General features: G+C 32.9%; 1 protein-coding gene across 1 annotated transcript in view; it reads left to right on the forward strand.

Annotated features, from left to right (window-relative positions):
• The window catches only part of CNTLN (centlein), a 316478-nt gene that overhangs the window by 87253 nt on the left and 209176 nt on the right, over nt 1-20049 (forward strand). The window contains exons 3-5 of the mRNA XM_070480550.1: nt 2426-2510; nt 9693-9827; nt 10439-10609. Coding sequence (XP_070336651.1) covers nt 2426-2510; nt 9693-9827; nt 10439-10609 — 391 coding nt within the window. The remainder of the gene's footprint in view (nt 1-2425; nt 2511-9692; nt 9828-10438; nt 10610-20049) is intronic.

The following is a 20049-nucleotide window of genomic DNA, read 5'->3' on the forward strand; positions in this document are numbered from 1 at the left end:
ATATTATTTTTTTAAATAAGTTCCCTTCTACTTTATCTTTCTCTTCTCTGGCACCCCTATATGCAAATGTTAGTATGCTTGATGTTGTTTCAGAGGGCTCTTAAAATATTTTCCTTTTTAAAACTTATTTTTTCCTTTCTCCTTGGGAGATTTCTACTACTCTGTCTTCCAGATGCTCATCCATTACTCTGTATCATCAAATCTACTGTTGAATCCTTCTACTGTATTTTTTATTAACATTGAAGTCATTGTATTTTTCACCTCTGATTTTTATTTATATTTTTAAACTCTTTGAAATTTTGACTATGTTCATTCAGTTTTCTCTCCAGTTCATTGAACCTCTTTTTGACTATTACTGAACTCTTTTCAGGTAGATTGTTTATCTCCACTTTGTTTTTTCTATTTCTGAGGTTGTGTGTTATTTGTTTGGAACATATTTCTCTGTCTCCTCATTTTTCTGTATTCTCTATGTTTATTTTTCTGTATTAAGTCAGTCAGGAGAAGTAGTCATTTCATGGGGTCTGGTAGCACACTCTGATCACCAGAGCTGTGTGCCTTAGGGTCTTCTTATTTTGGCAGCATGTACCCTTCCACTCCTGTGGGTCTGACTACTGTCAATGTGTTGTTAGGCAGAGCTGGCCTCTGGCCCAGTTGGCTGTGAGACTGTGCCATATGCAGTGGCTGTGAGCTTGCTGGAGGAAAAGGTAGGATTCCTGTGTCATTGGCTGTATGTCCCAGGAGGACCTAGGGCTAGGTCCCTGCATGGCTGTCTATGCAGCCTGGGGTGATTTGCAGCTGGTACTAGACCGCAGATGTGTGGGGCATCCTCTCGTGCTAATAGGGCAGAGGGAGGGTTCCAAAATAGCGCTTGCCAGTGCTCGTGTTATTGCAGTAGAACAACTCCCCTAGAATGGCTGTCTCCAATATCTCTATGCCCAAGGTGTTCCCAACTGCCTCTTGCCTTTCCAGGCGGTGTTACAAGACAAGCAGGAGTATCTGATCCAGGCTTCTGTCATACTACTGTATCTCCACTGGAATTCGGACTGTGTGGGATTTTGTGCACGTTCTTTAAAAGTGGAATCTCTGTTTCCTGCAGCTCTCTAGCTCTTCCGAACATGAGACCCATACATGTGTGCTCAGTCATGTCCTACTCTTTGCGACCCTATGCACTGTCACTCACCAGGCTCCTCTGTCTACTGGATTTCCCAGGCAAGAATACTGGAATGGGTTGCCATTTCCTCCTCCAGGGGATCTTCCTGACCCAAGTATCAAACTCATGTCTCCTGTATCTCCTGCACTGGGTGGATTCTTTACCACTTAGCAACCTGGGAAGCAGCATGTACACCACTGGTTTTCAAAACCCATTGTTCTGTGGTCTCATCTACTTGGTTTGGGATATCCAGGCTGGAGAGCTTGACTTGCTCTTTGGAGAAGATCTCTATATTTGTGATTATCCTCCCATTTAGGGGCCACTGATCTGAGGGTGGGGATACTGACTATATTGCATCTCCATTCCTCCCAACCATCATAGTGTGGTTTCTTCATATCTTTATTTGTAGTGTATCTTTTCTGCCAATTTTCAATTTTTTCCCCATAAATAGCTGCTTCATAACTAGTTGTAATTTTGGTGTTGTCCCTGGAAAGAGGTGAGTTTAGGGTCTTTCTACTCTGCCATCTTGGTCACCAGCAGTGATAAGCTTTTATGTTGTATATGTCTCTTAATTATAATACCCATTTTTGCCTTCTAAAGCCCTTTGCTTCATCTCATTTTTTTCTCAGGTGAGGGTTCTTAATTTCTTCCTACCTGTACACTTTGTGATTCATCAGTGATTTAGGTACAGATTTTTATTTCTCTTACCTATTTTTAAAATTTAAAATATGAGCACCCAGTAAATTTCTCCCTTATTTATTTAATATTGATTGTTAGTAAATCTCAAGCTTTCTCTCTTTTAATTCTTTTACTTAAAAAATGGTAAGTATTGTATTTGTAATTATTAATATTAATCATATTATGTTATAATATAATTTTATTATATTAATATTAATTAATATTAATAATTGCAATATAAAGTATATTAACATGAACATATTAATATACTCAATAATTATTTTAAATTTATGATATAGTGACTGTTGCAGTCAAGATTAAAAGTGTTTTAAGTATGTTTTGTAATGCATATAAATGTAGAAACTTTTTTTGTATGAAATTGTCTTAGTTGGCAGCAGTTATAAATTATCACTTGCCATATGGCTTCTGATTAAATCAGAAAGGGCTGTTAACATTGGATAATTTAATTTTCTATAGTTTAATGTGAAACTCATTTTTAAGATGTGGAAATTAAAAGAATTGGCTACAAATAATGTCTAATAAACTTTCAAAAATAATGACTAATAAATTTTCAGTATAGATATTTTTTATTTCTAGAGAAAAACTGAAATCTGAAGCTAAAGACAGAAAAGTTTTAGAAATTCTGCAAGTCAAGGATGCTAAAATACAAGAATTGGAACAGGTTGGTGGTATAACAGAAAATACTAAATTTATGATATTTGTTTCATATAGTAGGTCTTTACAAACATTTTAAGTTTTTTTGCAGTAATGTTCACAAGACTATCAGGGTCATTATGTTGTCCTATTACTATAGTCAAGTTACTGCTTTAGCCTGTTTTACTTCTTTGTGTTTTTGGGTTATAGACTATGTTATTTATACTTTAAAACTCTTAAGATGGTGTTTTAATTTTATAGTAATAACTATCTGTCACTCACTTTTTGTTGAAATTGCTATTTTTAACAATTATCATTTGCTTCTGAATCCTACAAATTTTTTAATGTTTTAATTTGTACAAAAGGTTAACAATAACTGGGATGATTCTATTTGATGTTTTCAACTTTCACTTTCAAATTATGCAATCCTATAATTATAGTTAATACAATTATATGTAATGGTAAATATTAAAAATTAGAGATAATTATATCTTCAGTATATTATCACTACAAAAATCCACATCGGTCATTGATTCCCAAGAATCATTGTGGAGGTAGTAACATCTTCAAAATAAAGGTGAAATAAATTTATTTTAAGAATTGTCTATATCATGATATATTTAAATTCATTTTATACCCAATTGCCCATTATAGGCTAAATTATCTTTATTTTCTAGATTAAATGAAAATTCTTTCTGGTAACTCTGCTTTTCCAAGTTCTGACTCTATTTTCCTTCCTAGCCAATTAAACAGTCAGGATAATTTTCATCTAAGATTGGTTATTGTTATTAGGTTGTTTTATTAAAGGACTAAAAATGGAAGTTAATGTGGATAAAAATTAATTTTTAAATATTCTCTCTATATAAGTTTGTTGTAAAGTTGGATATACATTCCTATCTGACATATAAATTTGAAATTTATACCTTCTCCAGAATTGTATTTTCCTTATAGAAAAGGTAATAAATGAGTGAGTGAAGTCATTTAGTCGTGTCTGACTCTTTGAGACCCAATGGACTGTAGCCTACCAACTCCTCCATCCATGGAATTTTCCAGGCAAGAGTACTGGAGTGGGTTGCCATTTCCTTCTCCAGGATAGAAAATATAATAATTATTGCTATAATGATAAAATTTTAAAACTTTTTAGTTTGTTTTGGGGAAAAATAGTTGTATTTGTGACTTAAATGTCAAATATCAAAATGAATTCTAATATAGAAAAATACTGCCATGTGCCTTGTATATTAATTAGTTGGGAAGATCCCCTGGGGGAGGGTGTGGCAACCCACGCTAGTTTTCTTGCCTGGTAAATCCCATGGCAGAAGAGCCTGCCTGCAGTCCATGGGGTCACAAAAAGTCAAACGGACTTAGCGACTAAATAATAACAAGCTACCTAATCAGTTAAGTTCGGTTCAGTTGCTCAGTTGTGTCTGACTCTAAGCTGCCTAACAGATACAAAATTAAGACTTGGAAGTAGCAAACATCATTTATACTCACATTTCATTGAGAGAAACTACTCATATGGTTAACCCAAGATTCAGCGAATTTGGGAAAACTTATTTCTGGGCTGAGCAATCTCTTACTCACATACAGGTCTACTGTATGGAAGAGAATGGATTTTGGCATTCTTTTAGATAACCTCTGGCAATAAGTTTGCAGTGCTTTAGGAAATAGTTTATCAGATCTAGATGGTCAGTCAGTTCAGTTGCTCAGTCGTGTTGGACTCTTTGCAACCCCATGGACTGCAGCACGCAAGGTTTCCCTGTCCATCACCAACTCTCAAGAGTTTGCTCAAACATATCCATCGAGTTGGTGACGCCATCCAACCATGTCATGCTCTGTCGTCCCCTTCTCCTCCTGCCTTTGATCTTTCCCAGCGTAAGGGTCTTTTCCAATGAGTCAGCTCTTTGCATCAGGTGGCCAAAGGATTGGAATTTCATCTTGAGCATCAGTCCTTCCAATACATATTCAGGACTGATTTCCTTTAGGATGAACTGGTTGGATCACCTTGCAGTCCAAGGGACTCTCAAGAGTCTTCTCCAACTCCACAGTTCAAAAGCATCAGTTCTTCAGTGCTCAGATTTGTTGCTAGTCCAATTCTCACATCCATGCATGACTACTGGAAAAACCATAGCTTTGACTAGATAGACCTCTATTGGCAAAGTAATGTCTATGCTTTTTAATATGCTGTCTAGGTTGGTCATAGCTTTTCTTCCAAGGAGCAAGAGTCTTTTAATTTCATGGCTGCAGTTATCATCTGCAGTAATTTTGGAGCCCCCCAAAATAAAGTCTGTCACTGTTCTCACTGTTTCCCCATCTATTTGCCATGAAGTGATGGGACAGGATGCCATGATCTTAGTTTTCTGAATGTTGAGATTTAAACCAACTTTCTCACTCTCCTCTTTCACTTTCATCAAGAGGCTCTTTAGTTCTTTGCTTTCTGCTATAAATGTGGTGTCATCTGCATATCTGAGGTTATTTGTATTTCTTCTGGAAATCTTTGATTCTAGCTTGTGCTTCATCCAGTCCAGCATGTCAGATATCTCAATTAAGAAATGCTTAGGTCATATTTTAAAATGTCTGTGTTCCCTCTCCTCCTGCAGAGAGCAGGAAGAGATTTTTCTCTGATCCTCACTGTGACAACCTAATAGTGTTCTATATGTAAAACTCATGAAAGTATAGGAACTCTTCTAAGACTGGGCCCTCCAGGACATTTTTTTTTTTCCTCCAGGACATTTTAAATTCTCATGCATGTCCACACTTATCCCCCGATGATTTGTTAATTGCAGATTTGGTTTTCCTACTCTTGGTACTAGAGTTTTCTTGTTTCAGGGATTTTGCTCTGCTGTATTGTGATTCTCCGTATTGCCTGTCTCTCTAGTTTGGGGAACAGCAATTTGCCCTATGACCTCAGTTCTCTGATGATTCTGAGAAGAGTTGCTGATTTTCAGTTTGTTCAACTTTTTTCATGTAGTATGAATAGGAGAGACAACCTCCAAGTTACTGCATCCTGTGCTGGAAGCCAGAAGTTCCTTCATCATGTGTTTGTTGTTCCATCAAGTAATGTTGAATAGTTCTTACTTTTCCAAACTTGTAGTCTATGGAATCGAGTAACAAGAATGCTGAGTCCTTAACCACATATCTAGTCAAACTACTAGAAAGTTACACACACAATTTTTTAGCTCGTTGCTGAAAAACTTTCATAGAACAATCTAATACTATTACATGCTTTATTGATAATAGTGTAAAAAAATGCCGTGTAACTTCTTTTGGTAAGACTGTGCTTTAGCTTTGTCACTGCTAGTTATAAAGTAAATCTTGTAATAAATTTTCCTTCAAGTATTGTATTAGATAACTCAAGTCTACTAATAACTTGCTATATTTAATGAGATTATTTTTAAACATTGAATTTCCCTTTTTTCTTACCTTCTAGGAAGCTCAGTAATAAGTTTTGGTTCTCAATTACATTTAATTCTCTCACCCCTTCCCTTTTATCCATTTACCTTTGTTTTAGTTGTACTGATACCATTACTTCTCTGTTTTTCATTAAACTCTTTTTATGCATTTTAAAGTAGGTCATGTAAATAATATATTAACTATGCTCAAGTATTGTTTTATAGAGTTTTAGGTCTTTTGAACTGCTGCCATCACACCCCACTTTTTTCCTAATTCATACCCACTATCATTCTCTTCTTACTCTACAGACTTCTTTTGACCATGATTTGAATTATTCATTTCATGGCTTATCCATAATAAATAATTTGTTCCAGCCATACTTTCTCTGTCACCCTTTATGCTTTATGGTTCCTCTGAGTTCAATTTGCTATTTTAATATTAACTCAAGCCAGAACATTAAGAATGTATTTTACTCTATCCAGAAAAGTTTGTTGAAAAGGTTTCATGAAGCTAAATTTAGGACTTGCAGGGTTATTAATGTTTAGTGAAAGAAGTCAGAGAAAGATAAATACTGTACAGTGTCACTTATATGTGGAATCTGAACAATAAAACAAACTAGTGAATATAACAAAAAGGAGGCAGACTCACAAATATGGAGAACAAACTAGTAGTTACCAGTGGGGAGAGCAAAGCAGGAAGGGACAAGATGGGAGAAGGGGATTAAGAGGTACAAGCTACTATGTATAAAGTAAATAAGCTATAAGGATATATTATATAGCAGAGGGAATATAGCATTTCAAATAACTATAAATGGAATATAACCCTTAAAATTGTGAAATCATGTTATATATCTAAAACTGCTAGAATTTATTATAAATCAACTATACTTCTCTAAAAAGGAAAAGAAAAAAAGTGAATTGTAACTATATATACTTGTGCTAAGGCTTCCCTGGTAGTTCAGTTGGAAAAGAATCTGCCTACAATGCAGGAGATCTCGATTTGATTCCTGGTTTGTGAAGATCCACTAAAGAAGGGATAGGCTACCTAATCCAGTATTCTTGGGCTTCCCTGGTGGCTTAGGTGGTAAAGAATTTGCATGCAATGTGGAAGACCTGGGTTTGATCCCTGTGTTGGGAGTATCCCCTGGAGAAGCGAACGGCTATCCACGCCTGTATTCTGGCATGGAGAATTCCATGGAGTGCATAGTCTATGGGGTTGCAAGAGTCTGACACGACTAAGTGACTGTCACTTCCATTATAAAAACTAGATCATTGAGGGTACATTTTATTAAGAAAATATTTTGAGTTATGTAAAATTTAACAGATCTTTGAGAGTTTATCAGTTCTCTTCCTTTGGGAATACATCTGTGTCTAACTTATTACTTTAATGATTTATGATATATAAGATCATTTATCAAACTAATTATTAAAATATGAACCTGGGTCTCCTGGCCCAGGCAGGTTCTTTACCAGGTGAGCCACCAGAGAAGCCCTAAAAGCATTATGGTTTTGGTTAACTAAGTTCCTGCTGTATGATGTGTTTTTATTTAAAGATTAAGTCTATATTTGTCCTGTAGATTACTAAATTCACTCAAATGCTAACTTTTCAATTACTAAATAATTTTCCTGAAAGGCCTTGTTATTGCTGTCATTTATGTTGTTTATTCAGAGAAGGCAATGGCACCCTACTCCAGTATTCTTGACTGGAGAATCCCATGGACGGAGGAGCCTGGTAGGCTGCAGTCCATGGGGTCTCGAAGAGTCGGACACGACTGAGCGACTTCACTTTCCCTTTTCACTTTCATGCATTGGAGAAGGAAATGGCAACCCACTCCAGTATTCTTGACTGGAGAATCCCAGAGACAGAGGAGCCTGGTGGGCTGCTGTCTTTGGGGTCGCACAGAGTCAGACACGGCTGAAGCGACTTAGCAGCAGCAGCCGCATGTTGTTTATTCCTGTTAAGTTTAGCTCTCATTAACGGGCAAATGCTTCTAAACGTTAAATTATTTGGTCTAGTATCTCACCTTTCTAAAGTCTAAATAATCTCAAGGATAGATGAGGGTGCTTAATTTTTGTTAATTCTCCTTTCAAAGGATAGGCCTGTAGATATTTCATTGTCTTAGTGTTCTTACGATTGAATTTATCAGTGTCAATCTCATTCATAAACATTTACTATAATTTAGTTTGGGAGATAGTGTGAGTACATCGATAATTAGCAGCTCTAGGTAATATGTGCCAAATGAATAATGTAGGCAATACAGAAACTTGGAAATAGAAATTTCTGTGATGGTTAGGAAAGACTTCATGGAGGAGGTAAAAACTGAACCTTGAAAGAGGCTGAGACTTAGATGAGAATAGAAAAATAGGTTATGAATTGTAGATGTTTATGCATCTATTTTTATGCTGTTTGATTGATGTCAAACATATTTTTATATGCCCTAGTAATTAAAATAAGCATTAAAAATTAAAACTATATTGAGGTACCATTTATACTTAATTTGTAAAGCATTACCAAGCCTGAGTGTTTTATTGGTACAGATATGGAGTTATGAGAACTCTTGAAGTTCAGTTGTCCTATGAACGAGTAATGTCACCTCTAAGTATAAATCAAGAGCAGTATTTCATTAATATGATCCCTACACTGAGAAAAATACATTTTACTTCATAACCCAGTATACACACAGATAAAATAGAAGTGTCATAATCACACTACTATATATAAAATTGACTACCTAATAAGGACTTATAGTATAGCATAGGGAACTCAATACTCTGTAATGACCTATATTGGAAAAGAATCTAAAAAGCAGTGTACATATATATATATATATATATATAGTTGTTCTTTCTATATAAAATAAAGATGAAATATAACAAAGCACATATCAAATATGAATTTGATAATATTTAAATAAAATGGAAATCCTAAATTAAATATTGCAAGAAAACATAGGAATAATAGTTTCAAATATTAGTTGGAAAAATAAGTGGGTTGACAAAAGTTGAGTAAGTTTGGCAAAGAGTCAGTATTATGGCATGGATATCAGTTTTAGCATGTTGGTTTGAGATGGCAGCAGATAGTTAAAATGGAGGTATTTTTATAGAAAACTGGAAATCTGAGATTGGTAATTGGAAGAGAGTTAGGGCCAGATTATGGATCAGGTAGTCTTTTAGACAGAGACGAGACTAGAAGCCAGGAGAGTGGGTAAGTTTTCTGAGGGCAAAGCTATAAAGATTTGAAAAGAGGGAAACTAAGACATGAGTCATGGATACATCCTTCAGATAGATTTAGGTATTTCTGGTAGGTGAGAAGAATATTTGGTTAACAATTATGGCAGTTTTAATATTTTGAATATCTTTCTACACAGCAAGATATTTTGGGTACGAAAACAGACTTGCCGTTTTTCATTCTTTAAAATTGCTCATGCTTTCACAAAACTGTTTTTCTAAAAAAATGTTTTAGATAGAATGTAATTCTTATTTTAGCTATATAAGCATTTTCTTTAATTAGAATATTTTGTAAAATTTTGGGTTTTTTTTTCCATGTTGCACAACTAAATCCAGAAAGTTTGCTTTCTGTATGAGACTGAATATTTGGTGTCCAGTTTTTATGTGTACTTCATTTTAAACTAGTAACTTGGCACATGTATGCACGTTTTACTTGACAACTGCTGGGCATGTCATAGGAAATGAGAAATTATGATAATGGATGTTGTTATGAAAGCTAGTTAATTCTAATATAACCAGAGTCTCAAACTTTTCATATGAAATTATTTTTTCTTAGAAATACCAATTCATCAGTAATTTTGCTTTTTTTCCAGAGAGAATCAGGACTAACCCAGGAAATAAATGACCTTGTAAAACGGAAGATGGCAGTAGATGAAGAAAATGCTTTCTTAAGGAAAGAATTCAGTGACTTGCAAAAGAAATTTAAAGATAAAAGTCAAGAAGTTAAGGTGTGTTGACTTGTACATAGTTTTATGCTACTGTTTCTTTGAAGTCCTATTTTAAGCTTTGTCAGCCTTTGTGGCACAGAAAGTGACAAGCTGGGAGGAAAAATTGCCTTAGGCCCTGCTGTACCATACAGTTTTCTCACATGCAAAAACTCTGAGAAAGATACTTTAAAGCTCAGACTCTAAGCTTTATAACTTTCAGATAAATAGTTAATGATGGAAATGGAGCTAAGAAAGTAGGAGTGTGAATATGTGGCTTCTTGTAATTAGATTCTGATGGGACTGGCATTATTAATTGATAAAACCCAGGTCTGGGAGGCTATGTCTGTGTGGGTCTCAAAAATAGCTGGGGACAGCATCAAAGGCAGCTTGATCAATTAATGGGCTCTTTGCAAATGTGTACTCATCAAAGCTGTCATCCAGTGAAAAAATATGACCCATCCACCTGCATGAAAAGAGGCCAATAAAAGTATACAGGTGACCTTGGCCATCAACTATAAAAGAAGCTGCTGGGAGGATAAAATTGCACAGTTTGTATTTGCTGATTAGTTCTCAGCTTTTCTGTTGTTGTTTTGTGTATTGGCCCTTGTGGTACTGTTCTACGGGACACTAAGGAGTGTGTGCAGAATAAGGAAGAGCAAAGCAGGCTGGTTATAAAAACTCTGAAGGAGGAAAATGAGAAATTAAGTACCCACTGCGCTGACCTGCTAAATGACCTGGAGAAACTGAGGAAGCAGGAAGCACATTGGAGAAAAGAAAAATTTAGCATTGATGCAAAAGTAAAGGTATGCAATGAGAATGGAATTTGTGCTGTTATTTTGAATCTAGCTTCTTAGGAAGCTTATTACATGTTGTTTTCTTTAAATAGCAAGTTATATATTCAAATCCACCAGTGGGGACTAGCATTAATTTATATTCCTTCACTTAAGACCCATAGCTTTTTAAAAATTGATGTTGCAAAGCAGGAAACTGACTTCAAATACTTATCTAAAATGTAATCATTAAAAAATAAAGGCTATTAGATTTTGAAATAAAACATGTTTTGAAAAAACACATTTAGAATTATGAATTTTGACTTTTTGTAATTAGGGCTTAAATTTATAGATATAACTATAATTCATTGCAGTATAGTTTTAAGATTGTATTTTTCAAGTCCTTTAAAAATACATAAAAAAACAAAGCAGTTAAAAATGCATGTGTTTTATATGTATTTCTTTGGCTTGAGAGGACCTTATTCATAGTAAAATATAGAAGATAAAAGGTACAATCAGTCTTCATAATCTTATGTCTTTTCTGATAAATACTTTTCAAAATAATTTTTTGTGGCTTTCTCTTGGTTTTAAGAATGTTTTTGTTCATTTTTCCCCATTGAATTTTAGTTTTCTTCTTAACCATAGATTTTGTTGAAAAGGCTCACCCCTAAAATTTTGGTCCTAGTAAATATGATAGCCCCTCTATGTGTATACATGCTTAAGAAGAATTTATAATATACATGTATGTATGTATATATGTATATATATAGCAATTTAAATATAATAAATATGGATATGTTTGTCCAAAGATTTGTGTGAGTGTATGCCGGTGTGCCTGATTATTTAAGTTAGAGAAGAAAAGATAAGTCTTTCTGAGTGTGTGAATCTATTCATTGCAAATTATTTTAAGGAAATACATACATTAAATCTATTAGTGTACAATCAGGGAATGATTGAGTTTTGAGAGAATTGAATTCAGGCAATTCAATTAGCAATGTTAGCAATGTTACTGAATTATCTTGAACTTATTTTTGTATCAGTTTCTGCTTCCCTGCAACTTTTAAGCTGTTTGTTTGTGTGATAAGAGTTCACGGCACTTCCCTTGTGTTAATTCATAGCTACATGAGTTTTTGATGATGATTTTCATTTCCTTTTTTTGCCATTCAGATAGTCTACTGTGATTTTTAGTCTTTTTTTCTATTAGAGTGTTTGCATTTTCTTATTCATTTGTAAGCATTCTTTATTCTAGATAGCAGTGCTTTGTTTTACATATGTATTGCAAATACCTTCTGTCTCATGAATCTTCAATAATATAAATTAGACATTCAAAATATATAAATTTCTATAGTCATTTTTGTTAAAATATTTTCGTTTCTAATGTTTTTGTTCTAGAAGTCTTATAGTATCAAGTTTTCCATACCCTGAAGTCTTTAATCTATTTAGAATTCATATTGGAATATGGTGTTCCACACCATATATTCAGTATTGATTTGTGATGCAGTTTCTCTCACATCTTTAAGTTGCCATGTGTATATGGACTTATTTCTGGACTTTCTATTATTTTCATGGGTTCAAGTATTGTAGTTTCATAATTTTACTCATTATTTGTTAGAGTGACCTACTTATTTATTCCCCTTTTTGTAAGTCATGAACCCTACATGTACCTCTCCTCTAGTAATATTTAAGGATCATTTCATTAGTTTTACTGAAAAATCCTATTAGAAGGCATATTGGAACATTATCTAATCTATGAATTAATTTGGGAAGAATTGTGATCTACTATTTAAGAATTTGGAATAAGGTTTTTTAATTTTCTTAAAATGGTTGTTTACTTTTATTATGTTTATTACTAGCTATTCATATTATTGTGAAAATATTGTTTTATGCTAAAAAACTTAAATTATATTTTAATTAATTATTTACAGACATTAGCAGTGTTACTAAATTATCTTGAACTTCTTTTCAATAATTTTTCCCAAATATCTTATTAATTCTAAAAATGTGTATATTTTCTATTATACAATTACATTGTCAGTAAGAAAGCTGCCTCTTTTTTTTCTTTTGGCATATAATTCTCATACCATACATTTAACCCATTTAAAGTGTACAGGCCAATAATTTTTAGTTTATGTAGAGTTTTGCAACTATTACCAAAATTACTTTTAGAACATTTTCATCAATTCCAAAAGAAGCCCCATAACTTTTAATAATCATTCCTCATTTATCTTTAGCTTTGCAGCCCAAGATCACCACCCATGAGTGGTGTATAGATTTTCTTTCTTGCTGTATAGATTTATGTGTTCTAACTGTTTCATATTAATGAAATGAATTTTAATGAATTATAAGATCTTTTGTGACTGACTACCTCCACTTAGAATAATGTTTTCAAAGGGTTTGTCCACGTTGTAGTATATATCAGTACTTTATTATTTTTATAGTTGAATAATATTCTATTATGTAGATAATCTGTATTTTATTTTCCTCAAGTAGATGGACATTTGTGTTATAAATATTTGTGTTCAAGATTTTGTATATACATATATTTTTATTTCTCATAGGTGTATACCAAGGAGTGAGATTACAAGGCAATGTGATAATTTTGTTTTTAAGCTTCTGAGGAACTGTCAGACTGTTTTCAAAAGCAGCTATATTATTTTACATTCTGAACTGCACTGTCTGAGGGTTCTGATTTCTCTTGGTCCTTGTCAACACTTATTATTGTCTTTTTGATTTTTAGCCATCTTTGTGGATGTGAGTGACCTCATTGTTGTTTTTATTTTCATTTCCCTGAAGGTAAATAATTTTGGTCATCTTTTTATATGTTATTGGTCATTTGCATATCTTTAAGAAATGTGTAATTTCTTTTGTGCATATTCTACATACAAGTCTTTTTTTATTTACATAATTTCAAACTTTTTTTTTTTAAGTTCTCTGAGTTGTTTCTTACATCCTTAATGGTATTATTTGAACAGAAAGTGTAAAACTTTTATATTTAATTTATCTACTTTTTCTTTTGTTGTCCATGCTTTTGGGTGTTCTCAGATGTATATCAGATGTGCATCTGAGAAACCATTGCTTAATCCAAGATCGTGAAAATGATCCTTATGTTTTCTTCTAAGATTTTTATTTCTTACATTTTGTTCTTTAATCCATTTTGAGTTAATTTTTAAATATGATGTTTGATAGGAATCCACTTCCATTCTTTTGCATGTGTTATTCCATTGTCACAGCTCCATTTGATAAAAAAAAAAAGACTGTTCTTCCCACTGAATTTATCCTAGCATATTTATTGAAAATCAATTGACTGTAAATATAAAGGTTGACTTCTGGACCTCAATTCTGTTCCTTTGATCTATAATTTATCCTTATGCCTATATCACACTATATTGATTATTGTAGATTTGTAATTTTGCAATTAGGACTTGTGTGTCCTCAATATTTAGTCTTCTTTTTTCAAGGTTAGCTTTTCTCTATCATTTACATTTCTATATGAGTTTTAGAATCAGCTTTTCCATTTCTTCTGGAAAAAAAAGCAAGCTGATGTGATTTTGATAGAGATTCTGTTGAATCAGATCAATATGGTGAGTATTACCATCTTAACAGTATTGTAACTCCAATTCATCAATAGGAGATGTTTCATTTATATAGAAACTTCTTTAATTTCTTTCAGTAATGTGTTACAGTTTTCAGATTATAACTTTGCACTTCTTTGAGTGCATACATTTTAAATATTTAATTATTTTTTTCTGTTATTCTAAATGGAATTGTTTCTTAATTTCCTTTTTGTATGGTTCACTCCTAATGTATGCATTCAATTAATTTTTGTATATTAGTCTTATATCTTGCAAACTACCTAAAGAAGATTGTTTCTGTAGGATTTTCTGTGTGTAAGATCATGTCATCTGTAAGTAGAAATTGTCTTCTTCCTTTCTAATTTGTATGTCTTTTATCTCCTTTTATTGCCTGTCACCCTAGCTAGAATCTCTAGTATGAAGTTAAATAGAAAAAAAGAGAGAGTGGAAATCTGTATCTTCTTCCTGATCCCAGGAGGAAAGGATTTGCTCTTTCATCCTTAGGCATGGTATTAGCAATGAGCTTTTTGTTGATATACTTTATCAGTTAAGAAAATTCCCTTCTTTTCCTAGTGTATTGAACTTTTATTTTTAATCATGAAATGGTGTTGGGTTTTGGCAAATAAATGCTTTTTATGTATCTGTTGAAATGGTTATGTGGTATTTGTCTTTCATTTTATTGGTGTTGCATATTGCCTTGTTTTTTGGATGTTAGACCAACCTTATGCTGCTGGGGTATCTTTATTTTCATCTGACGTTAGTGTAATAAGTGTAATATTTTTATCTGACTTTAAAGTGATAATGATAGCTTTAAAGAATGAGTTCAGAAGTGTTCCCTCCCTTACATTTTTTGGAATAATTTGAACAGAATTAGTATGAAATCTTTTAAAAGGTTTGGTAGAATTCACCAGTGAAACCATCTGATCTGGGAATTTTCTGTGTTGGGACATTTTAATAGCTGATTAAATTCATTTATCATGGGTTGAGATTTTCTATTTATTCTTGATTCAGTTTAGGTATTTTGTATATTTCAGAATTTGTACTTTTCATCTTGGTTATCTAATTTGTTGGACAATTGTTTATAGTATTCTCTAGTCATCTTTTAAATTTCTGTATGGTTAGTAGTACTGTCTTTACAAGTCTGTTGCTGTCTTCAAAAGAGTCAGCTTTAGAGTTAGTTGAATATATTGTTTAGTTATGCCCTTAAAAGTATTTCAACAATAATCTTGATTATTTCATTCCTTCCTTCTCCTTTTGGATCACTCGGCTATACTTTTCTGTATCCCTAAGCTATAAAATTGCATTGTTGGTTTTAGATGTGTCACCATTTTTAGTATAGGCATTTACAGCTTTAAGTTTCCTTCTGACCTTTGTTAACATCCTGTGAGTTTTGGCATGTTATGTTTTTGTCTTCATTTGTATCTGGATATTTTCGGATTTTCTTGTGGTTTCTTCTTTGATCAATTGGCTCTTTAAGAGTGTATTGTTTAATTTCCATGCGTTTTGAATTTTTCAGTTTTCCTTCTGTTAATTGAGTTTTAGCTCCATCTACTGTGCTGGGAGAAGATGCTTTGTATGATTTTAATGTTCTAAAATTTATTGAGAGATGTTTTATGACTTGGCATATGGTCTGATATGTTGAATGTTCTATTTGTAATTAAGAAAAATGTGTATTCTGCTGTTTGGGGGTAGAGTGAACCATATACATCTGTTAAATATACTTGGTTCATAGTGTTTTAAGGGTCTTTTTTATCCTTGGTGCTCATCTATCTAGATGTTCTACCATTATTTAAAGTGGACTATTGAATTACCCAACTATTAATAAAAACTATTTCTTCTTTCAGTTCTGTCCTTTATATAATTTAGGGCTTTGGTTTTGGTGCGTGTATGTTTACAGTGGTTACATCTTGATGAATTGACTTGACTCATTGATTAATATATAATGCCCTCTTTTGCCTCTTATAACTGTTTTTGACTTAGTCTTTTTTGTACAATATTCTTACATTCATCCTAGTTCTGTTTTGGTTTTTATTTTCATGAAGTACTTTTTGTCATTCTTTCATTTTCATTTTTTTGTGTGTCTTTGGATCTGATAGTCTCTTCTAAAAACATGTAGTTGTGTAATATTTTCTTCATTCTGTCCCTGCCTTTTGATAGAATTTAATCTGTGTGCACTTAAAGTAGTTACTAGTAAAAAAAGATTAACTTCTGCCACTTTATTGCTTGTTTGCTCTATGTCTTCTAGATTTTTTTTGTTCCTCATTTCCTCTATTACTGTCTTCCTTTGTATTTAGTTGATTTTTTTTGTAGTGGCACATTTTGATTCCCTTCTCATTTTTGGGTATATGTTCTTTTGATATTTTTTTGTGGTTACCATCAAGATTATATTTATCATCCTAAACTTATAACAATATAATTTGAATTGATACTAACTTATTTTCAATAACATAGAAAACTCTTCTGCTTTGTTGCTTTTCCCCTCTATTTCAAGTTATTTTTGTCACCAGTTACATCTTTATAAAATGTGTGCTCTGTAATATAGATTTACAACTTTTTATTTTTGGCTCTGAAATTATATACAGGATTAAAAATTAGAGTTAAAACCAAATATACAACAATACTGCATTTTATATTTGCCCATGTATTTACCTTTACTGGAGCCTTCATTTTTTTCAGATGGCTTTGAGTTACTGTTTTATGTTCTGTCTGAAGTATTTCCATTAGCATTTCTTATAGGTTAGATTTCATAATGAACTCCTTCAGCTTTTGTTTATCCATGAATGTCTTAATTATGCTCTGATTTTGAAGGACAGTTTTGCTGGGTATAGAATTCAACATTGACATTTTTTCTTTTAAAACTTTAAATACATCATTTAAATATATATCATTGCCTTCTGACTTCCATGATTTTTGATGAGAAATCAGGTGTTAATTTCATTAATGAGCCCTTGTGACTCGTCACTCTCTTTTGTTACTTTCATGATTCTCTTTTTGTTTTTGGCTGATTTTGAAAAGTTTAATTGTAGTGTATCTTAGTGTGGATCTCTTTCTGTTGATCTTACTTGGAGTTTGTTGTGGTCTTTGGCCTTATAGATACATGTATTTCATCAGAATTGAGAAGTTTTGGGCCCTTATTTCTTCATTGTTGTGTCTGCCCACCCCTTCTGTCTCTTCTCTTTTTGGGATTCCCATAATGTACATTTTTGTCTGTTAATAGTGTCCCACTGTTTTCTTAGGCTGTATTCAATTTTCTTCATTCATCTTTCTGCTTCTCAGAGTCAATAAATTCACTAGTTCTATCTTTTAGTTTGCTCACATTGGTTGACCCCTCTGGTGAATTACTCATTTTGGTTATTTTAATTTTTACCTCTAGAATTTGATTCATGTTTATAACCTCAGGCTCTTTATTGATATTTGTTTGGTTTATATTAATACATTGTTTTTCTGATTTCCTCAATTCTTTTACATATTTTTCTTTAAGTATACTTGAGATAGTTTTAAAGTTTTGCCTTGTAGATCTAATATCTGAGTTTCCTCAGGAATTGTTTCTGTCAATTTTTGTGTTCCTTTGAATACACCATATTGTCCTGTTTCTTTGTATGCTTTGTAACCTTTTCTTGTTGTTGAAAGTTGGGCATTTGTGATAACAAATATATGATAAAGCTGGAAATCAGATCCTACCCCTTCCCAAGACTTTGCTGCTTTCTTAACTGCTGAAGGCTATGGTAGTCTTTGTTTAGTGCTTTGGTTTACTTTTGTAAAGTGTTTATTCTTTACTGTATATAGTCATTGAAATCTCTGTCCTTTAGCTTTAGTCTGCTCTTTTTGTGACCGAATTTCACCTTGACTGCCAACAGCTAAAATGAAAAAGCAAACAAAAAGAAAAAAAAATCACATACAGAGGTTCAAAACAAGTTCCTTTCCCAGTCCTTATAGATTGGCTCTCTAATAGAACATTCCTTTAATACTTACCCAGACTTGCATTGAGCTCAGGGGTTATCCCAACGTAAAGTGACTCTGGATTTTGTGAATATGCATCTTTCTCTGGAGATATGTTTGGACTTATAAACTCTCCCATGTGAAAGGGTATTTTTGAATGTCTTAATTTCTCAAAGAATTTCCCACAATATTTAGTCCCATGACTTAGGCATCCTATCGTATATCATAACCAGTCATCTTTTGCCCTGTGCAAAGGCATCTGTGGTTTACCTTATAGCATTTTTGAGCCATGATGAAGTGGTTGGATGGCATCACCCACTCGATGGATATGAGTTTAAGCAAGCTGCAGGAGTTGGTGATGGACAGGGAAGCCTGGCATGCTGTAGTCCATGGGGTCCCAAAGAGAGGAACACGACTGAGTGACTGAACTGCACTGAATTCTACTTTTCCAGTCTGTGTTCAGAGTCTGGTCAGAGATAATTCCTTTGCATCATTCCTCCTGGTCACCACTAGACCAATTAGAACAGACACATACAATAATTTGCTAGGAAAGTTTTTTTTTTTTTTTTCTGTTCTTTCCCAAACCAGAAAAGATCACCTACTGGGAATATTGGCTACTGCCACTATATGAATTATACTGTTTTAAGATTCTTGACTTTAAGATAGCTAGTGTGCTGAGAATAAGCTGTAGAAGGGCTTTAAAAAATTCAAGAATATTTTATCTGTTTTTTAAGTTGCCTTTTTTTTTTTGGTTCAACATTTTCTTTATTATTGTAAAATTTTGAGTTTTCCAACATTGGTTCTGGGCAGTTTCTACTATTTTTTCCATTTTTTTTTCCCAGGCAGGAGTGCTTGGAGCTACATACTCTGCATTATGCAAGTGTCACTCATTGCCTTCATTTATAAATGGATTAGTATTTTTACTGGATATAGTATTACTGGATATAGTATTCTGTGTTAGCAATAGATATTGTATTCTGGATACTGTATCCAGATATGATGTTCTAGATATATAGTATTATTGGATATAGTATTCTGTGTTGGCACTGTTTTTCTTTGAGTATTTTTAATATGTTATCTCTGTCTATAGTTTCCATTATTTCTGAATAAAAGTCAGTTGCTAATCTTACTGAAGTGTATTGGAAACAATGAGTCATTTTCTCTTCTGGTTTCTAACAGTTTCTCCTTGTCTTTGGCTTTCAGCATTTTGACCATAATGTGTCTATTCATGATCATCTCTGTTTATAAATAGTAGTTAGAGAGTTTGTAGTCTTTCCTGGATGTGTAGATTAATGTTTTTCATCATTGTTTGGTAGTTTCCAGCCATTATTTCTTTGAGTATTTTTTCTGTTCCTTATTCTATTGCCGTTACTTCTGATGGTCCCATTATGCTTATATTGGTGCATTTAGTGGTGTCCAATATTTCTCTGTGTCTATTCATTTTTATTATTTTTTGATATATCTTCAAATTTTTTGTTCTTATTCCTACTAATTAAAATTAAAAGTTGAGCTCTTCTAATAAGGTAATTTTTCTTTTTTCCATTTTAGTGACTGTGCTTTTTAGTACCAGATCTTCCATTTTAATGTTTCAAAATATCTTATATACTTTTTTGGTATTTGCTATTGGATAAGACTTTCATTTTACTTTTTTGATAAATATTGGTGCTTTTAAAAACATGATTTTCTTTTGTTTTTTAAGTACACTTATAATGTCTCTTGAAATCTAGTATCTGAATTTCCTCATGGACAGTATCTGTTGCCTGGTTTATTTCCTTTTTATGAATGATGCTTGTCTCTTTCTTGCATGTTATAATTTTTTTGGTTGAAAGATGTACATTTAAAATTATATTCTGTAAAGTTAGCACCATCACAAATGAAAAGTTATATGTCTTTCACCTTCAGTATACAACTACTAAAACATCCATAGCACAACAAAGATGTCTCTGTTCAGTACATCAGGAT

This window comes from Odocoileus virginianus, chromosome 18 (assembly GCF_023699985.2).
Source record: "Odocoileus virginianus isolate 20LAN1187 ecotype Illinois chromosome 18, Ovbor_1.2, whole genome shotgun sequence".
Lineage (NCBI taxonomy): Eukaryota > Metazoa > Chordata > Mammalia > Artiodactyla > Cervidae > Odocoileus > Odocoileus virginianus.